Source organism: Parasteatoda tepidariorum, chromosome 1 (genome assembly GCF_982258835.1).
Source record: "Parasteatoda tepidariorum strain Cologne lab strain chromosome 1, Ptep-v5.0, whole genome shotgun sequence".
Classification (NCBI taxonomy): domain Eukaryota; kingdom Metazoa; phylum Arthropoda; class Arachnida; order Araneae; family Theridiidae; genus Parasteatoda; species Parasteatoda tepidariorum.
Genome location: NC_141755.1, coordinates 20,967,196 through 20,988,946, shown reverse-complemented (window position 1 = coordinate 20,988,946; position 21,751 = coordinate 20,967,196). Strand labels below are relative to the sequence as shown.

General features: G+C 31.0%; 1 protein-coding gene across 1 annotated transcript; it reads right to left on the bottom strand.

The window, feature by feature from the left end:
* Positions 1-8,656: 8,656 nt before the first annotated feature.
* On the bottom strand, positions 8,657-21,546 carry LOC107452139 (uncharacterized protein CG3556). The gene is made up of 10 exons (XM_016068451.4): positions 21,331-21,546; positions 19,469-19,624; positions 17,662-17,784; positions 16,542-16,860; positions 15,627-15,889; positions 13,512-13,669; positions 13,098-13,284; positions 11,241-11,415; positions 10,151-10,290; positions 8,657-8,766 (listed from the first exon to the last, which is right to left on the bottom strand). Exons 1-10 carry the CDS (start codon positions 21,380-21,382, stop codon positions 8,705-8,707), a joined length of 1,635 nt encoding a protein of 544 aa, XP_015923937.3. The 5' UTR covers positions 21,383-21,546; the 3' UTR covers positions 8,657-8,704.
* Positions 21,547-21,751: the final 205 nt, after the last annotated feature.

Below are 21,751 nucleotides of genomic sequence, written 5' to 3'. Positions count from 1 at the left end.
TTCAGCTTTTCGCATTATTGCTAAATAATCTCTACGTCGAAAAATATTTAAAGAATTTCATAACAACAGAAAATTAAATAAAATTTAAAAAAAATTGTAAATGGTTATCGAGCAGAACTATTAAGTTTAATTAATGAATATAGAATTGGAAACTAAGTCTCTGATAAACAATAAAAGAAAAATTTAATCTTTTAAGTAAACAAACTTTATTATAATAATCATTTCATTATTAAGGATTAAAGGTTATTGTGAAATTATTAATTCTAATTAGTGGATAAGTAGAAAAAGAATTTCTCTATTCGAAATACATTCAATGAAAGTTATGAAACTATAGAATATGTAATAATGTGTAATCTTTCTATCTTAGTTCTATTACGACCTTTTAAAAAACGCTAATGAACACAATTCAGTCAACAGATACAAACGATTATGTCGGCGCTATAACAAAAAAATACGCTTTATATTTTATTTGATGCAGAAGAATCAAATGAAGACCCGCTTAATTGAAATGTCGCACCCATATTTAACTTGTTGAATGTTATGCGATACCGAAAACAAAACAAAAACATAAGCACACAGCTGTTTGGCGATTTGCGAGAACGCTCCTTTAACGCTAATAGAAATTTTCGCCAACCCTTTGCAATCAACGGTATGTTTTGTCAATTCGCGTCCGGTTTCCAACCTGAAGGCAGCAACCGCATTAAGTCACGAGCAGGGACTAATATAGCGGACTAATCTGCTTTTATATCTATGGTCACGAGTGATCAGGGATCTTATTCAGAGTCTCCCCCCAGAGCTTGTCACCAATTTGCTCATTTAAATTATTTTCATAACTCTTATTTGTCATGTTATTAATTATTCTATTTATGGAAGAGCATGAACTTGATAGTAACCTTTTGTATGCAGGGTTACTCCTTAACTGAAATTAATCTGATAGAATATATTTAACATTTTACCTGGGGTTGCCACTTACTTAACAAAAAACAAAATAATCGTTTACGTTAAGTAATATATTAAATTTTGAAGTTTAGAAACAAGTTCCAGTTATCTTGGCAACAAAACAAATATTTATTTTTAAATAAAAATAATAATTGATGACTGCAGGGGAAGAAAGGTTTACATCCATTTTTCACAAAAAATTAAGTTGGATCACCATTTGTTGCCTTTTGAGAATACTAAATTTTGAAAAATCAATAACGTGGAAGAAACAACTCTTCCCGAGTGGTATTATGCAGTGAAGATCGGTTTTGTAGGAGAAAAGCGGTTGCTATCCACCTTGAAATTCACTTTTTCTCTGAAACAGTTTGCATGAACGTAAATTGATCATATCCCTTGTGGTCTTCAATTATCCTATTTAGGAATTCAATGGGCTGTGGTAGACCAACCAGCAGTTTGAGCATTGGGCTTCGATACAGAGGAGCCAGTGTTTGATCCGTGAAGGCTGCTAGGACTTACAGAGTACATTCAACGTATGCGCACGTATATTCTGTGGAATCAAAAGTACTGTGATCGGTAGCTGGAGCAATACCATGGGTACAAGGATCTGGTGAAAATTTTTATCTCTTTCAAATCTTATTCTAAATTGTTGAAAAAGTTTTGCGAATGTTTGACGCTGCTTTCTATCAGGGAGGGGGGGGGGCATTCTGATCTAAAGTCACGCTTTAACACTAGCGGTGCTTTCTTGTCAAATGAAAAATTCTCCTTCTTAAATTAATTTTCAAAGCCAATGGCTGGCGAACTGTACTTTTCCAAGTATCATTAAAAACAACTGCTGGAATTAAACTTAATTGATATTTAAATATTGAGAAGAAAGTAAATTTTGCGATGTCTCCTAGTGGTAAAAAAGATCTAGATGAAAGATGAAACATTACGTTTAAAGAGACCTTCAAAATGTTTTTCTTATTTTAGATGCTAAAAGTCTAATTTTTCTGTGTCATTTATACAAATACAACGCAGCTAATGTACCAATTTTTAAAAGGAAACACTGAAATATTATTTAAAGCATACTTTTAATTACATCTAAATAAAAAAAAGAAGTTCTTTACGCTAGAATTCTTCAACCAAAAAAAGTAGTATTATTTTTTTTAAGAATTTGGTCATGTATAAGAAATACTTTAGTTAATTGAAATTATTTCAAAAATACTATGTTTAAATACATAAAAAAATAATGATATTTTCATACGAAATGTTTTTTTTTTTTCAAATGAAAAAGAGAAAACTGCAATTTATATTTTCATTGTTGAACTGATTTTAAGTAATATTTGTTGCACACTTTATTTACTGACTAAAAAATTCCATTAAAATATTTTGAAAAAACAACCAAACAATTGTTTAAAAAGGGACTTTCTTAATGACCTATAATTGGTCAGTATGACATATAATTCGTTATTTAATTAACTTCACGTAAAATATACGCAATCTGAGTAGTAATAACGCACTGTTTAATTAATTTCACCCTGAATTAACACCCTGGAAAAACTTATCTCGACAACTAATTTCGCAAGATTGCAGTATTTTAAGGGTTAAAAAAAACTGAATCAATTTTAAAGTAAATACTTACTATCATAGAAAAGTTTGTGTGTCTTTGCACTAATTAGCATTTTCAAAAGCTAACCACTGTACGCTAACCAGCATAGACGTTGAATTTTAGTTCATGAACAGTAGACAATTCAATCAAATATTTTTCAGGTGTTTATTACTTTGCACACGACACACTAGATTTTGGCTTAAAAAAATTGCAGAAACCAAAAAAGAAAAACAATACTAAATGTTATAACCCGATAACCATTCTAGAAAGTAGGCGTTTATGTAGACCCTTATCTAACGTTATTATCGAAAGTTTACATTGCTTAATTGCACTTTTCCGCATATAAAACAAAATATTCTTCGAGTGATTGTTTTTCCCCCCCTACAGTAATCACTTCAGCACCCAAACGCGTACGGTTATAATAATAAAGGTTATGATTAACAAAGCTCAGAAGCCGTTGACAAAATACAACTAACTAGCAACTGAAAATAATGTATTTCTGTTACTTGGTGACAACTAATAATTTAAAAGTCAAAAAGCAAAGAACTTATTTGGTAATGGATGGAATCTTCACTTTTGAGGTGACAAATGACCACTTCTTCCTCTTGACCCTTTAAACCTTTGCAATCTTCTTCTAAGGAATGACATTTTCGATATTTATCATCATCTTTTGTTGGGAGATCTGCAATTTTTTTTTACCAATGCTATACTTTGACGGGGCGTCGTAAATATCTCTTACCTTTATAAATAGCAGTATTGACTGAGCAATAGGAATAAATTTTCTGTCAGACACATTAATCTAGGGCCAACAATAAATAATATGAGGAAAGAGAATCTATACCCCCCGCCCCTCTTGAATAAAATTAAATATCATTGGAAAACTTTTTCAAAGAACTTCCGATATTTTCCGGAAGTCTCCTCAATACAGAAGAATTTGAGATTCGAGTCAAATATGAATCGAAATGTCAGAATACTGTTATATTGTATAATATATATCACTATGTAGTTGACGCTCTACTTTTTAACCACTAGTCCTTAAGATCTTTACATTTAAACAAAATAAAAAAGAGAGCTAGAGTGAAATTCCAATTTTGCTTAGAGCAATGATGGCGAACCCTTTTAAGAAATGTGTCAAATTTTGATCATTTTTTTAAAAAGTATATTAGCGTATGGGTTACTAAGTCAGTGGCATCACTTGGAAGGAGTTAGTCGACAAAAAAGGGCAAAAATAATTTGGAAACACCGACAATATGTTATCAAACGAAATTTATAGTTGGCTCCTTTTTCGTGTTCTCACATTTAAAATCCTTTAAAAATAGTTTCTACATAGTTTCCAGACTTCCGTAAGGAATGGTTTCCCAGCAGATTATTGAGGTCAAGCATTACTTGCTGCTGTCAGCGTGCGGATGGGTGACCACTTGGATCAGTCTGAGAAGGGACCGAGGGTGTACGGTATTGGTTCTCGTTAAACTGTTCAGCCGTAAAGTGCTCGACTTCACGTGCAGGTTGTCGGGCTTTCGAAGCGGGGGTGCCATCCCGTCTGCAACAGATCAAACCTACGTTGGCATGTATTCGGATCATTCTCGGGGATGTTTCCCAGACCATCGTTAATAGCTAATTGCACGGCTTTAGTGTGACGTAAATAAACTACAACAGCAATAACTTCTATAGAACTTTTCCTAAATTGTAAGTTCCACAATTGACTGATCGCAAGACATGGATCCAGCATCACTGACACCGGTTAGTTAATGGGTGGATGACAGCTTTGATCAAGTAGAAACCGAGGGTGAGCGGTATTGGTCCCCGTTTAATTCTTCTGTCGTAAAGTGCTCGACTTCACGCACAGGTCGGCGGGTAACCGAGTAGGAAGATCCATTCCCTCTGCAGAGGATCAAAATTGTGATTGTATGTCTTTGGATCATCCACAGGTATCCCAAACTGTCGCTAAGGGCCTATGGTAGAGCTCTAGTGTGACGTAAATAAAGTAATAATACTAGTGCCTAAATTATTAAATTGTTAAATTTAAATTCAGTTCATTACATGTGCTATATATATATATATATATTATATATATATATATATATATATATATATATATATATATATATATATATATATATATATATATATATATATATATATATATATATATATATATATAATTTAAATGCTGCGATGAAATTTATGCTTTCATTTTTTTAAAACTTATTTTAAACAGCAAGTGGCTGCATATAGGCTTGACGTTGTCGTATTTGAATGGCTGTTTTCAACCTCATTGTTAGTAGGGAAATAGTAACTTATTATTCGCCAGAAATAGCTATTCTACTGAACGAACTGGGAAACAGTGGTTTTTGTTGACTCTGTTTCAAACTCTGTTTGTTGATAGCACAAATTCTGAGTCCTGGAATCTAAAGAAGTAAAGAAGTGCGCATGCTTACATGATCTTCTTGGATTTTTAATAAGAGCACGAACTGTATAGTTTGTTCGTCTCACTATTTGATTTTCGAGGTTTCCAATTTTCGCTTCATGACATTTAATAATGTGTATTTCTTGAACAATGTTTGCAGTGTTTAGTTTAGTTGTTAAATTTTCAAATGTTAAATAAGGTAAGGTCCGAAAACCAGTCATCTCCATTGTTTCTCAAAATTAGAATTCTTGCATTTTAAAAAATTCCGCACATAGTTTTTTTTAGTTAATGGCGGGCACTTGGGTCTATTTCCCATTGGCCTCAGAAATGCCAGAATTGCTACTCTCTTATCGTTACCCAGTGAGCACCTATGGCTAAGTCACGGCGGTGGAGTAGCGTTGATCAAGTCATACAACCGCAAATCCCCGTCGCTAATAGCCCATTGTGCAGCTCCAGTGCGACGTAAATGAACTACAACAACCACAAATCCGTTTATAGGGCGGATTACAATCGCACAATCACACAGAAAAAAGGACATAGAACACAGGGAGAGATAAAGAAACATCCATGCTCTGAGTGGGATTCGAACCCGCAACCATCGGCTCCGCAGTCAGGCCCTCTAACCACTCGGTCACCTGGTTAGCAGTAGGCACATAGTTAGAATGTAAAAAATCCTTTTTCTCCCTATTTGGTATAGTATGTTGCGTGCAGTGAAATCTCAATTTAATTCGAAAGCATGTCATATCCTGAAAATGACCTTTTCTCGGAATAAACTTGGAATTTTAGCGATAAAGGGCTGCCGTAGTTGCGTATGAAATTTTTTGCTTAGCCTTACAATTGAATATTCAGATTAGACTTTTAATTTGTTGCTTCTGTTTAGTACACAATAAGAGATTCAGAGGTTAGTTCTTTAGATTGTATGGTAAATGCAAGAAAATAAAGAGGGATAAAAGTAACTATGAACTGTACAGGAGGTGATTATATATAATATAATAGTTCATTTGAAACGCTGGTGGCTGGAGCATTATAAGAAGAATCATCAGTTTTTAAACAGCTACTATGGAAAAGCAAGAAGGGAGAAAATAGTTTCGGGTGTCACATTATAGCAATTTTTCTTATAAAAGCACTACACCTGGTGAAGTTGCATCTCGTTACATTGGTGGTTTACAAATTGTTATTGACTCTGTACAAATAAGCACCCCAAAAGTGCCACCATAACCAGTTAAGGAACCATATTCTGGAAAAGTTGACGCAAACCACAAGAAAATTACAGAAGTCAAAAAATTTTTGTCGTATAAAAATTTGTAAGTAGGCCAGTACAGATAGTCATAATCAAGAAAGGATTTCTCAATCTACTAAGATATCAATGAATATACAGTCAAAGACATGAATGAATAAAGTCTTTATTTCATTTCTAAATGAGAAATTATAATTATTCTCACTTGTAAAAAGTATATAGTACTCGCTTTAAGGTTTTGTCCAATTACCTCCAAGTTCTAATTATTTTTTAAATTAAAAAAAATTAAGCAACTTTATTAAAAAAATAGTATTTAAATGGTTCGTCAACTGATTTGGCCAATAGTGCGTATACACACCATTGTATTTCTTGAGAAAAAAAACATTTCCCGCACGAAACTTTCTGCGTCCCAATAAATGTAATTTAAGCATATTACAAAAAAAAAAAAAAAAAAAAACCTCGCAATTTATAAATTTTCTATGCTTAACCTAGAATTGGTTAATAAAAAAATAAAATTAGAAAGACTTTTTAAATCACCACAAAGGGCCTAAACTAACCAAATTTTTAAAAATTTGTTTTAAGAATTTTGAAACAAAGTGAGTGATACTTCGTTAGTTGTTTGTAATATCTGGGAATCTTGACTATATTCATGAATATTCTATTATGAATGAATATGCCATCATTTTTTTACATCCATATGATAAACTACTGAACTTCAAAGTCCTAAAAGTATGTATTAAAAGTGACAAAAATCACACGGAGTTTAAACTGAAAAGAGAATATCTAAAAAAGTTATCACTGTTGCACCCCCAGGGTTGCTTATGTATAAATTAATTTTGTTACTCATTAAAAGATATTACTTTTGATTTCAATTCGAAAAGAGTGGATATTTTTTGCAATTTTTGAAAAGTTCTTAAGCTTTGATGCTTTTAATTTACTAGTGTAAGAATTGACTAAATACATTTTAATAGTAGATGCTCGATAGAAACTTAGACTTTGCTTACTTAGATTTTGTGTGCTTAATTAATGGAGTTTTAAATAAAGTTGTGCAAAAAGTTTTCCAAGGAGAAATATAAACTTCATCTGAAAAAACCGTAAGGGTTAATGCAGATCACAAATTGTGTAAGTGGTATTTAGCTATTTAAAATTAATCTTACTTTCGAGAAGGGAAATATTTTATTTGAAGCCCTGACCATGTAAAATTTTGAATAGACTTACCTCATTTGTTAAAAACGAAATTAATATATTCTTAAAAAAACACTTTTGCGCAGTTAAAAGTATTTTTAGGGCTAGTTATTCAATACTTCATTAACTTTGCTTAGACAAATTACCTTATGCACAAAAATTCAAAACATTCAGGAAAAAAATTTTGTTAAGATAAAATTTTCAAATAAATGCGGTTAAACGATCCATTAATAATTATAAATTTTCCAAAAGGAAACTTTGTAAGAACTTAAATAATGTTTCTAAATGCCTAGTGAAATTTCGGAAATACATATTAGCTTAGATATTCTTTAAAATTTCGCAATTTAGGAAAATTCTATTTAAATTTTTTTATTTCGCAAATCTAGTTTATTTCTTGAAAAACTGATGACTAATGAATTAAAAAATAAAATTTTATAAATTGTACAGCATGCAATTAAGACATTGCATCAACAACTTTAAAATTAAATATGATCTGAAACGTACGAACAACTTGCGCAAATAGATTTCTGGCATTAGTAAAATATTTAAATGAAAAGTTTTAGATTATAAAAATACAATATTCCCCAAAGGCAAACTTTCCAACAGAGGAGAGCTTGAAGAATGCAAAATAAGAAAAATTAGAATCTTCTTTGAAAAGTTAAGTAGCAAAAGTAATTGAAAAAATGTTCAACACTCAATTTGGAGTTTAAATTGAATAAGCAGATATGATTTTGTTTGTAGAGCCATTCAAGATGTCGAAAATAAAAATGCACTGAAAGAATTGATACGTTCTTAAAACAATTACTCAAATGATTCAGATTAAAAATTTTACGTTTAAAATAGTGTTTTTACCTCGTATGCTATATTTTGCTTCCAAATACCAAAGCAAGGGGAAGTAAAACGCCATTCAGTTTCTAAAGCTAGATTTTAATATCTCTGGAAAGCTTAGAGTTACGTTATAAAAATCTGGAAAAAAAAATTCAGTAAATTTAGAAAGAACAAGTTTAGAATATAAACACAGTATGAGGTTGCTTCAAAAAATCTTTGCACATTTTCTATTGATTTAAATTTAGTATCAAGAGTCTAGTTAAAGTTTCTAATTTTGAATTATGCTTCGTTCTTCGTTAACTCTGATAATACAGATTTTATAATCCTAGTTTTCTTAAGATTTACAGTAATCCTTTTAAAAATCCGTAACGATACTTAGAATTGCCAGTATAGGTTAAATCGAATAAATTGCGATGAGCAAGACAAGATAAATTTAACACAGCGGGAAAGTAAAAAAAAAAAACAAACCACATAGTTTTAACATTTTATTAACAAAAATTTAAAAACTTAACAAGTTGTTTTAGATTTGTTTCTGACAAAATCTAATCTCTTCTCCGTTAATGGGAATTAGATCTTCAATATCTGAAATAAAAATTTAAGAAATTAATTTACATCAATATTTACCATAAGATTTAAATATTTCAGGAGCCACGTGCCACGGCAGTTAGCTGTCAAAACGGCCTCAAGAACTTAACGTTTCAAACTTTAGATAAATATGCTTAAAGTAAATCTGACTGCGAAATACTCTACGGTTGATTCAAGAAAGATAACCATATTGGAAGGAACGATCACGAAGATTATCCGTATTTAATTATTACCGTATGGGTAGAAATGTGATTTGCGTTGAAAAATTTAAAATTCAGTAACATTAATTCTAGTTATATTACTTGAAGGGTTTTCATTAAACTTAACGATTACTCTTATTCCAGTGAAATATTGTTCAATTTTCCGAGTTTTGAAATCTGAGTGAGGTATACTTCAAGTAGACGCGGTATTCTGCCTGGCTGAGAAAATGAGAGCTAAACTACGAGTATTACAGTAGAAACACAAGATAGAGGTTGAATGAGCTTTGTTCAAGACTTATTTTACAGAAAGTTATTCAACACTATCTTAAAGAGAAAAGCTAATATTACATCGTAAAGGTTCAGAACGGGCAAATAGTTTGAAAAATTCAATTGCGATACTTTGAAAATTGCTAGCCAGGCATTACACATAAATTAAAAATATATGCAGATAGATAGTTTGCAAAGTTATTGGCAATTTTAGACGACGAAAGAAATTCTAGTATGTAATTGCATGGATTAAAAAACTTGCTCCAGAACTATGGAATAGGTGGTAAGTAAAGTTATGCCTTAGACTTTTATAAATTTAAGAAATTTATCTAAACAATCTTAATATTTTGCTGCAGTCTAAATGTTTTAAATTTTGAAATAATCTAAAATTATAAAAATTAGTGTCAAAACTTAATTGAACTTTTATTTGGGCTTTCAAATTTGCAATATTTTACAATGAAACAGTGAGAAAACACGCGATTAGTACTAAGATTAAGCTTAAAATAACTTGGGCATTCCACAAATAGTATGGTACTGCCACCTGGTGTATAGATTTAGAAATAAACATTAACTTGGGCATCAGAAAGATTAAAACAATCTTTTTGGAGAGTTACTTTTGACCACATTGGAACGAAAAATAGATGGCAAAAACTTTACCTAGTTATTCTCACGGGATTGAAAAGGTAGGGGTTAAATTCCTTAATAACTTTTCAAAGTTGCTCGTAGAGAACTAAAATTTGTAAAACAGTATTTCCATTAGCTAAAATGTGCTCACAATATAGGTTTAATCGAAATATAAACATAGTTTGTTTGGCAGTTCAATAAGCTTTACATGAACTGTCTACTTATCTATTCAAAATATTAAAGGAAAATATAAACATAACTTGCAAAAAATTATGTCCTAGAATACTTACTACGTCCGGAAAGAATGTAGTCCGAAGGATTCCGAGTATTTTGAACATACAATGTCCAATATAATCCACGCTCGGCGTCATTTGGCACACCACCGATTGAGTAGACAAATGGAATATCTTTAGTTTCATCCAAACTGAACCTGCAAAATACATTAGTGTGAAATTATAGGTCAATGCGAAACAAAAAAATAGCCATTTCAATAGATTTTGCAAATGATTAACTCTTAAGTTATATAAAACTTAAATCTGAATCATTAGAAGATTAAATTATTACAACCAACTATTATACACAATTTCCGCTCTAAACATTAATCTTAAATAAAGTTATGAATTTAAAAATATTTTTTTTAATATCTGATAAAATAGTTTAAGTATCAAGTACAAGGTTATTATAAACAAACATTTTAGAGATATGAAATGATAAAAGACCTCAAAATAGTAATTTGAGTTATTAAACTTATACCATAAAACTTATTAGATTTTAGACTATTTAAATTTCCGTATTATTGTAAGACCTAGAATTCGAAAAAGTTACAATGATTAAAAGATAACAAACTTGTGAATTACTAAAATTTGAAATTACATATTTTGTGTCTTGACTGTGCCTTTAAGCTTATGAATTTTACCTCGTGTTAGTTTTTTTAATGAAACAAAACAGATGCATTGAGAATATAAATAGGAGTGGAAAACACAAGCCACAGTATTACAAGCAAATATTTTGCAATCTTCAGATAAATTCCGTAGTTAAACAAAGAGGAAAGGTTTTGAATCACTAGGCATTTATGTTTTTAAAGTAGAGACTCAAGCAAATTTAACAATCTCTATTCATATTTCAGGGATAAAAATTTAAGATTCTTATAAAATTACGACGATTTGTTTAAACCTGTGGTTATATGTCACTTTATCTACCTTCAACTCTTAAAGATCAAAATTTAACTTCATTGAAAACAGACTATTAAGCATTTATCTGGGCTATAATACATGACGTCATATTTAATTAGCTTAAAATTTCATAATGGGAGTATATAAGGCTCTAAAACAATAAATGTTTCAAGTTTATTAAGTTACAAAAGTTTAAATTCGTTCAAACCTGAAGTTTGGGTTCTCTTCCTCGGCCAATCGCATGACATCCATGAAATTTGTTCCCTCTGCAACTTGAAGTGTGATTTTTTGTGACATTTCCATAGGATCACCAAAATACAAAGTGTAAGTGACGGAAATTTTCCTTTCCTTCGTATTCTTCAGGACGTCTAAGGGAGTCTTTCCTAAAAAAATTAGGTAGTTTAATGTTGATAACAAAAGTGGAAGCTTAAAATAGTAATTTGTCGGAATTGAAATATTATAAAGTCGTCAAAATTGAAACATTGAACGTTATTTTCTTAAATTAGTTTAATACGAAATACATTTTTCAAACATTAAGAAAAGTTATGAACAAACATTAAATTTAGAAACTTGTTTTAACTTTTGAACTTCAAGACTAAATTCAAAGTCTAAGACATTCGCTTTATACGTATAAATCCTTATTCTCCTGCAGAGAAACTCCAAATTGCAGAGATTTTGACATGCTATTTTAAGTTTTAACTAATTTGGAATCGCCGTAACATTTCAGCTCTGTTTTTCGTCATGTGTATTTAAGAACTATTAAACCTAAATATCTGGAATTTAGCATATAACTACTTTTATCACTACAGTTTGCAATGAGTGGGGATTTAAAGAAAAAAATCTTTAACTTGCAACTTACAGAAATTTAGTTAAAAAAGGAAATTTGAAAATTAATATTAATTTCTCATCTGCTTAAAGTTGCAAATAATTACTTAGACTTAATCACTTTATTTTATAACAGTCATTGAACAGTTTACTGAATTTAGGGTATACGATAAACAATGCACAACGCTGTAATCTTGTATGTTTGAACCAGATCCTGAAGACAAGGGAACTCCTGGATTAATTAATTACTGGGAGAAACTAATTCATGGACGCTACTAACCAGCAATTGTGTTACATGAAGAAAGCTACAAAAACCTCTGTTAGCCCGAAGGCAAAGGGTATTTTAACACATGTCAGCCTACCACTGATAATATTTTAAGTCAGCACTGTGGGCCGGGTGCGAAGTTCGTATAGTCCAGACATCGCTGGGGTTATGACGCGGTTCACCTCACTAGGACTCTAGAGCTTTATCCCCTAAACCACCACTTCATATTTAATCATTAGCATTCTTAGTTTCATAAAACTAGTTTCACTCGTAAGAGTTAAAACTGAATTTGTTTCTTTAATCTATATCTTTGTACTTAGTGGTCTTTTAATTAGTCATTTGAACTAAAGAAATCGTTTAGGCATATCCTGTGAGTTTAGATTCAATAGCAATGTGACTTCTAATTGATAAGATTTGTATTTTCGTAGTTTTAGTTCCTTAAAATTGATTGTGGGTTTTCGAAGGCAGACATACAAAGTGATAAACTTTTAGACTGCTAATTTTCAATATCCGCATATGAAAAACTAAAAGTAGCATGATTGAAATTTAAAAACTTACAAAACTTAGGCAACGAAGTATGCAAATTTAAAATAAAAGTTCAGTGAGAAAAGAAAGTTTATGGAAAATGCAGAACAGTATTCAACACAAAAGTGACCAAGTAAAATTTAATATTAGTGACTAAACAAAAGTTTACTCTCAGCTGCGAGAATGATTAGAGACTAATTTTACTCTTATCAGTGTTCGTAGCGGTGAGAGTAAGGTCATGCATTCTAGAAGCTGGAAATTCTGTGAAAAAAAGAGCTATTTAAAGACTGCCACTGCAGTACCTTGGGCATTAGATATTCAGAAACTGGCCTTTAAGATATTTGGACACAGGGTCATTTCTACCAATTATTGCCTTGGCCACTTCTATCTGCACTCCAAAATATACATTCGAAATGAATTTAAGATAATGCTGGTTTGCAATATAGCTACCATTTGAGAAGTCTTGGCCACAGTGATTAGAAAGAGATAATAAGGACTTCCCGGATAGTACTGGAATAGTATAGTATGTTCCCAAGACATCACCAAATGACCCATTTTCAGTCTGCTTCCTTAGAATGGATTCTATTGCTACATCCCTTTCCCATTCAAGAGGATCAACTTCTGCTGCATTCAAGGCCTGGAAAGGAATTTGCACAATAAATCTTTTTTTCAGTTTTCTTGGATTAGGTTAGAGGCAAGAAAAATGAATCACAAGAGATCTATATTGCAACCAAAATAAGTCTAGTAGAAAAGATCATTTTTTACGATTAGTTTTTATGATTTATTTTCTTTCACGACTATGAGAATAATTTAAAAATCTTACTTTAAGTATTGCCGGACCGCTTCAAATTACTTAGCACTTACCTGCATAGCAAGTGAGAGCTCGTAAATATTTCCGGGTAAGCCAGAATCGTTTATCTTGTTCAATAGCAGATTTGCGAATCTTCTTCGGAATTGAGGGTGACTGTAGCGCTCATCTCTAATAATGCAAGATGAAGCTAAAACGGCAAGGGATATAATGTCTGAAAAAGAAATTAGCATAATTAAATACTAAATGCAAGCCTGTTTTGTTACGAAACTTTTACTACATGAATAAACAAGTACAGAATATTTCATTTAGACAGTTTCAAAAATTGAAAATATTGAACATCTACAATGTGGCAAAGGAATTTGTTTTATTCTAAAGTTATTGACAAGCGCGATAATACATTCCGCTCACAGGAACAATAGATGATCAATTTCAGTCTTAGAGGAAAGTTTGCTGTGACAGAACCACCATCTCACCTCACATTTAGAATGTGTCCTAAGACTATGAATGTCCTCTTTAGGAACGTTTTAAATGTGGGAAGGTAAAATTATTGCTGCACGGAAGTATTGTTGTTTTCATGCGAAATCTAACTTCTCAGCAGATTAACTGTGTGGATGCGAGCGTTATGCGAAATTATTCTACCTTAAAGCAATCCCGTTTGTTTTGACTTTACGGCGAGCCATTGTCCGATGGAATTTCTCATACTTAACATTTTCCAATGACATTTATGGCAATGAATTGAATGGTCAGTCTACCCGTCTACATTAGTCCCCTTGCCATCAGGCTAAGCATGCGAGGTTTTCGTGGTTCTCACCTTGTAACGCATATGCAAGTTAGTTCAATTAAAAAGTCCATCACGAAGGCAAATTTATCCCTACATTCCATACACGAGTTCTCTTGTCTTCTGGATTAGGTTAAAAACTAGAAGGCTACGCAGTTTAACAATAGTGGTTGTAAACCTAAAAATTGGGTTGGCTCTTCAACAGTTATAAAATTGAGTTGAATGGGAGCCGGCTCAGGGGATAGAGCTTTCGCCTTCAAATGAGGTGAACTAGGTTCGATACGAATTCCGCATCTGGCTTGCACAGACCACAGTGCTGACGTGAAATATCCTCAGTGGTAGACGGATCTTGAGTTAGAGTCTCCTTGCCTTCAGGCTAAGGATGGGAGTGTCTCGAGGTCTTCTCCATGCAACGCAAATGAGGGATGAATCCATCAAAAAGTCCTATACGAAGGCAAGTTTCTCCCAATACTTGATCTTTGAGTTCCCTTGTCTTCTAGGTTTGGTTCTAAATTACAAGAAAACGGGTTTTACATTAGTCGCAAACTGAAAAATAGGGTCTACTATTCACCAACGGTTATAAAATTCAATTAGAACACTTGTTCACTAGATTAATAATTTGTTGCTGAAGATTCTTTATAAAAAACTCAAAATCTTACTTTTAACGCCAAGTGAAAACTGAGAATACTAAAATACACTCAAATAGTGATAATAAAAATTCTGTAAAGTAGGCTTCAAATTTAAAGACTTGTTATGAAGCAATGGCGAAGTTCAAAAATGTTGAATATGAAACATTTATAATTTATATTCAGATTGATAGCTCATTCCTTTTGCTTTGTCTAGTTCATTTTTCTTCTGCCACTGTTGCTCAATAGTAAGGGACACTGAGTGTGTCATGAACAGACATGGCTGAAAACCCTTATATAGCAAGACGGAAAAGATGAAAAACTGGTACTAAAGACATTTTATTATAGCATTTTTTATGAGAAAAATAATGTGTAACTTCCAAGATTTCTTTAAGATTTTAGTATATACATAAATCTGCTTCTTAAGGATAAAGTAGAAGTTGTTGAATAGTTTAAAAAAGAATAAGTAAACTCCTCCCGAAAATTAGCAATTACTGAAATGGTTTTACTACCAGCCTTTTCTTTTTTCAGTCTCGCTTTCACCCCTGTCAACAGATATACGCTTATGAACCTAGCAACCTAAGCCTATTTTGTTTGCTTTTATTTCGAAAGCCCAGGATGAAAACTTTTCACTATGGCTTTCTCCAGAGTAATGTAAATAAATGTAAAACTTCATATTTATTTAACTGTAAATTTTAAAAACTGTTAAAATGATAGCAATATAGCATCTGTAATAAGAAAAAGACATTTTAAGTGAGACTTACCGACTTTGTTCACGATACTCTGATTCGCTGTCAAAATTTCTTGAAGGGATTTCACATCTCTTGGCTCTGTAGTATTACTGAGGCATAACGTCAAATGGACGAGTGGACTTACAAACCGAGTCATCAAGTTTACTTTATCTGCTCTTTCCCGTAGAATGCTTACTAAGTTATATCCGTAGAAATTTCTAGGGTTCTTGCAAGCAGCCAGCAATGCATTTATATAGAGCGCCAATTCACAGAGAGACAGTGTGTTAGTCTCATTTCTGAATAAAAAAAGATTTAGTTAGCATTTTTGGCTACTAAAACTTACTACATACTCAATTTGTATGAAAAGGAACAATTCTTAAACACAATTAGCAAAATACAATTTTCAATGACAGAAAGTTACTTTCTCATACATGAGTAAATTTAAGGTACTGGATTTCAGTATTTCGTCACATAACAAAATTTTGGAGTTCGCATAAAGATTTATACTGGATATTACGGAATGACCACCCTTCATATATATTTAGAATTTCAAAAAGCATGCATATTAAAAATCTCAAAAATATAAAATAAATCACCAAAATCTGACGAAATTAGCATTTGCTTAAGACAAAACTAAAACTGATCCACAGTTTAGTTTGAAAATAGAGAGCGTGGTTTTCAGCCAAACCATTTTTTTTACAGTTAAATAAATCAAGGCACCAGATCAAAGGTTAATTTTTAGTTGCCACTCTAGTGTTCAGTCTTTAATTAAAACCTAATTTATCAATAAATTCTTTGAAAAGTAAAACTTTTAATCTACGTAGGTTATGGAAACTTTAAATTTTTAACTCAAAAGTTACTACATATTTAATACACGGTAAGAAATTACTTTATCAAAATCGCTATAACTCCTTACTCTGAGGCTACTCTAGTACCTAAATAGCTCACCTCCTTAAAGCTACAAATAGTTCAATATCCAATTGTTTGTCCATAAGTAAGTCTTCTTCTGACTTCGGAAACACATTTACTCTTGACAAGTACATTGAAATGACTGCTCTGGCTGTGTAGTCACCCCACCCATAGTTCTTTTCTTGTTGAGATTTTATCCAGTCACGAGCCGAACTCAGCTGCAGTTTGAAGTTTTCGTACGGAAGATCGGTATAGGAACTGCCTTCTAAGTAGCGGTAATTGTACGAAGGCCTGTTTTGAATTCTTTGGGCTTTAACAGGTTCTGGAAGTACGTTATTATTTCTGTAAGAGTTGACACCTGAAACAGTTAAACAAGGCTAGGTATAAAGAATACATTTTATAAAACTTTTACCGCAACAGTAACACTTATTCTAAAAATTACAAATCTGTAGAAATATAATCTATTTGGAATTAAATTTCCAAAATTTTTGAGGAAAAAAAATAGAGCTTAAGTATAGACTTGGAATCCACAATTTATGGTCTCGCTCGCTAATCTTTTTATTTTAATCAAAACTTTCTATATCAGAAAGAGTTAAAATAGAATAACAACTCCCTATAGCATCTTCAGTTCTTGGAAATATCAAATTTACTGCTTTTCATTCAGCAGTTTTGTCAAACTCACTTTGATAAAGGAATATACACTAAGTAAAATAATCTAATGATAAATCTTTACTTTTGTGAACTAAAATTTGATAATCTATGCCTAAATTTATTAAAATGCTAATGGTTGACATTAAATTCGCTAAAAGTATGATTAAATTTAAGTAACTTTTTTGAAACTTCGTGTAAAGTTTTAAATATACTGTGCACTACAACTACGATTTAAACTCATTTGAAAGTTAAGAAAATTGTGTCAAACTAAATTTTCGTGATATTACTCTTAAAATAGGTTTTAGAAGAATTTTTTTTTTTAATATAGGAATGCATGCATTGAAAATTTTTACTTCAAATGTAAATTTTCTATGTGCTTTAAATAAGAGTAAGATTTTCAGTCTTATTATTAACCAAGACAGATTACACTTTATTATAATTTACTGTTTTTAAATTTGATTAGAAACTCTAAAGATCTAGAATCAAAATAGTACAAAATAAATCTTACTACAGTTCATCTCATCTGAATTATCTGGACAATCATAAGCTTTATCACATCTACCAACTATAGGAATGCAAGTTCCATCACGACACAAAAACAGTAACGGTTCCAGTCTACATTGATTGGGATCTAGAAAAAGACAACGCTACTTTATGATCTATGTTTTACTTGGACGGTGCAACTTAAAATAATTTTTCTAATCAAATATTGGACGTTGATTTTAACACTGTTTAATTTTCATGGCATAAATTCGCTTAAGTGAAGTTTCAGATCACGATAACACTTTAATCTGAATTTTACAAGTCTTTATATAAAAAGTTTATAAGTTTCATAACAAATAACCTAAATAGTATTAAGTAGTACTCATCAGTTAATGCAAGTCCGGGAAGGCAAGAAAGTTTGGAATCTGCAATTAAAAATTAGACTATAAGGCATTTTTCAAATAGTTTAATTTTAGTTTTGCTCTCTTAATGTGACTGCCTGGTGTGCATTTACCGGTTCTACCCTACTGATGTTAAAGGCAATGGGTCACTGACCGGTTCACCAAGAGTTGAGACATCCATCATATCTGCATTTTTTCAAATCGCTCTACGAGTATAACGTATACTAGGATTTTACTCAAAAAGACTCGTGGAGAGTTTATTTCATCTATTGTGTTAGCATTTTTGGTTTTAATAATAACGATTACTTTACGGATTAATAATGGCTAAATTTGTTTCTGTTGCTGCCAGAGTAAAGCTAGAAAGGAGTGGCTTTCAGGAAAATTACAGGAACTGATTTTAATGAAATTAGGCCAATTCGTTATTCTGCAATTTAACACAATTATTAATAGATCTTTACTTCTTAAAACTACACACGTTTAATTTTTAAACATTTGCTTCAAAAATTTAAATTTTAATCCTGAATTTCTTATTCTGGAAATTCATTATAAAAATTCATATTCTGGGATCATTACAGGAATTATTCCGGGATTACTATTGACATCTATAATAAGTTAATTTTTCAGAAGTTTGCATTTCTTTTCAATTTTTATCCGTGGTTGCGTGTCGTTAACTCTGTCGTCGGGGACCTAAGTTTATAACTTTCTAAAGTCAAGGTTCTTTCTAAAGTAGAGTCCCGCATAAATTTTGAAACTTATTAAAATAGCGTTACAGCAGGACTCATTCTTAACTGCGAACTCAGAAAGTAGTTTGTATTTGTCCAAAGGACAAAATTTGTATTTGTCCAAATTTGAGAAGATTTATCCTGAAATATGTCATTCAAAATAAATTTTTACAAGTTTAAAAGTAATCTCAGTACTCAAAACATTTAAGACTAACGTTATAGCAGAGTACAAATTTGCCTCTTGGATTTTAAAAATTATTGATCTCGTGCAGTTTTCGAACTTAGAATATATATAAAGGTATTTTTCTAAAAAACGAACTTAGAAACTCAGGATTTCTTTTTATATCTATCTTTGATGTGACGTTTGATCATGAATTTATAAATCGTAAAAAATTCAGCATCTTAGCCTACTGGATGGCCTAAAAACATCGAGTCAATAAAGGAGCATTCAAACGTTTATTACAGATAAAACCACCACTAAGAAATAAAACCTCTAAATTTAATTTTTAAATACTAATTATATTAGTATTTAAAAATACTAATTTAAACACAGATTTACACAGTCTAGTAGGCAGTATTTAATTTGCAAACTACCTTTTATGGCTTAAAAAAATTTAAAGTCTTTAACCTTAGTATTTTCAAAAGATATTGAACATTTATTAACTATGCTTATTAACAATATACATAATTTGAAACTTTAAATGCGTACCTTCATTTGGAAAAGTTCCTCTTGAGCAAAATCTTTCATCCGATTTGTCTTCTCTGCAATCTGTAGTTTTGTCACACCATTGATTTCTTTTGATGCACTGTCCGTTAAAACATTGAAACTCGTTCGATTTGCATGATAGAGTGCTCACGAATTCTCCTATAAAAACATTTTAATAATCAGTAATGATATAAATACAACAAATTTCAACTTGATCGGATAAGTTGAGAAAATTAAGAACACAAGTGAAAAACCGAAATCTATTCACTTAAACATCTAATCAAAATAACCAAGTCAAACTTCTGAACTAGACCTGATTGAAGAACTAAGACCTTAAAAAAAAAGATCCCAACTAGAACCAAGAATAAAGAATTTAACAAAAACTGGCTAAGATTGAGTTTCGATTGATTTATGATTATGAAATTAGTCTCAGGCGCAGCTTGAAAATTAACTAATAAAATAAATAGAGCTTGAAAATAAACCTTGAAGATTTATTAACACAAATTTTAAATACAATAAACTAATTTCGACACTATAAGGGGGAAGTCCGTTTAAAAACTTTCTAATTTTGGCCAATTCTATAGTAACTATTTGCTGACAGAAGTTGGAATTTAGAATAACTTATTTAGAATAATTTATTTAGAATAACTGCATTAAACACTTATAAAATTAGAACTTTAATTATTAATACTTTTCAATTGAGTTTATCTTTTTTAACTTTTATTTTCTTTATTTATTTCTAATGTCCTTTTCAAAAGTTTCATTTCTCTTACAGTTCCAGAACTTCTGTTTCTAATTTAAAGCATTTATCACAATTGGTTGTACTTTAAAAAATTTTCATTCATAGTATTTAAATATGGGAATCGGAGTTTCGGCACGGCGAAAATTGGAGGTTTGGCACGGCGAGAGATTCTTTAAAGGTGTGAACTAGCTCTTCTATTCTCTCTTTAGCCCTGGATGGAAACACCAGGACATAAAGCTACGAAGATTAAGATATTAATTTAAATATGAAAGAAATCTAAAGTATTTTCTATTAAAAGAGACTTTCAATTAATAAAAAATGTACTGCAAATAGAAGCATATACATTGATAAATGCAAATATATGTGTTGCTTATTGCAAACTAAAAGGAATTCTAATAATATTTATTTCACTTTGCTATAGTTGCGATAAAATAGTAACAAACTTTAATTACTTAAAATAATTTAGTTAATCTGTATTTAAAAAAAAAGTCTTTTCAAATCGAAAGTAGTTTAAAACAGAATGTTATATGCGACAACAAAATATTCAGTATTAATTTTCGCTGAACTTTAATATAGCATTTGAAGATAATTTTATATAAAATTTTAGTAGACTTGACTTATCAAGTTAATATCTATTCATTATGTAAGATGCTTTTTCGATAGTTCAAAAAATATATATTTTATTTTTACCCAAAATCAAAGTTTTACATCAAGAAACATTCATAATTGTAATAACTTAAAGTTTCAAACTATGAAATTAAATTTATCTATTTATAATATTAAATCATAATTAATGCAATTAAATTCTTATAAGATATTACCAGTCATGTGTTTAGAACTAAGTATAACTAATTTATTACACCATAGAGATATTTCACCCTAAATATCCTTCTAAATATTCTAATTTTAAGTATGATATTGAAAGGACACTATATACTAAAAGAACATACAAGAAATATATTTTTGAGCGCAATGCTATAAAAGTATATAAAAATATCACAATATCATCTGAAATTCCGTAAAGGTAATAATTTCGACGAGATGATTTTTTTGGATTAACCGTACTAAATAAGAAGTTAAAATCCCAAATTAACTCTATGAAAAGGTTAAAAACATGTTTTACCTTTGGCAGTTGTAAAACCAAGCGTAAACAACATCAAAATATATCTAATCATTTTCGATAATTAAAAGTGATTAAGAGAATTCTGTTACTTAAAGGAATGCACAGCACTTTGTGACTGCACTTTATAAAAGTCTAAATGATGACGTCAAAACATGACTGTTGATGATGATGTGGAGGGGGGGATCCCTGCTACTCGCTTTATCTCCCTTGCTGTAAGGTGTATCTTTGTGAGTTGAGTTGTTGGTGGTGATGATGATGGCGATGAGATGGTGAGAGTATACGCTGCTCTTGAAGAAGCGAAACAAATTTACTATGGAGATCAAAATTAAATATTTTTCCAAAACACTTTTGGAGAGGTTGATTTGATAAAATTAAAATTTAACATTTAGTGGTACCAACAATTTTAGAGATACACGTTCAT

Bases quoted from the DNA above. Each gene is read 5' to 3' on its own strand.
- LOC107452139 (XM_016068451.4), bottom strand. From the start codon at position 21,382: ATGATTAGATATATTTTGATGTTGTTTACGCTTGGTTTTACAACTGCC. The intron at 13,670-15,626 runs GTAAGTCTCACT...TTTCTTTTTCAG, and splicing joins GAGTATCGTGAACAAAGTCG to ACATTATATCCCTTGCCGTT. The intron at 13,285-13,511 runs GTAAGTGCTAAG...ATTCCTTTCCAG, and splicing joins AGCTCTCACTTGCTATGCAG to GCCTTGAATGCAGCAGAAGT.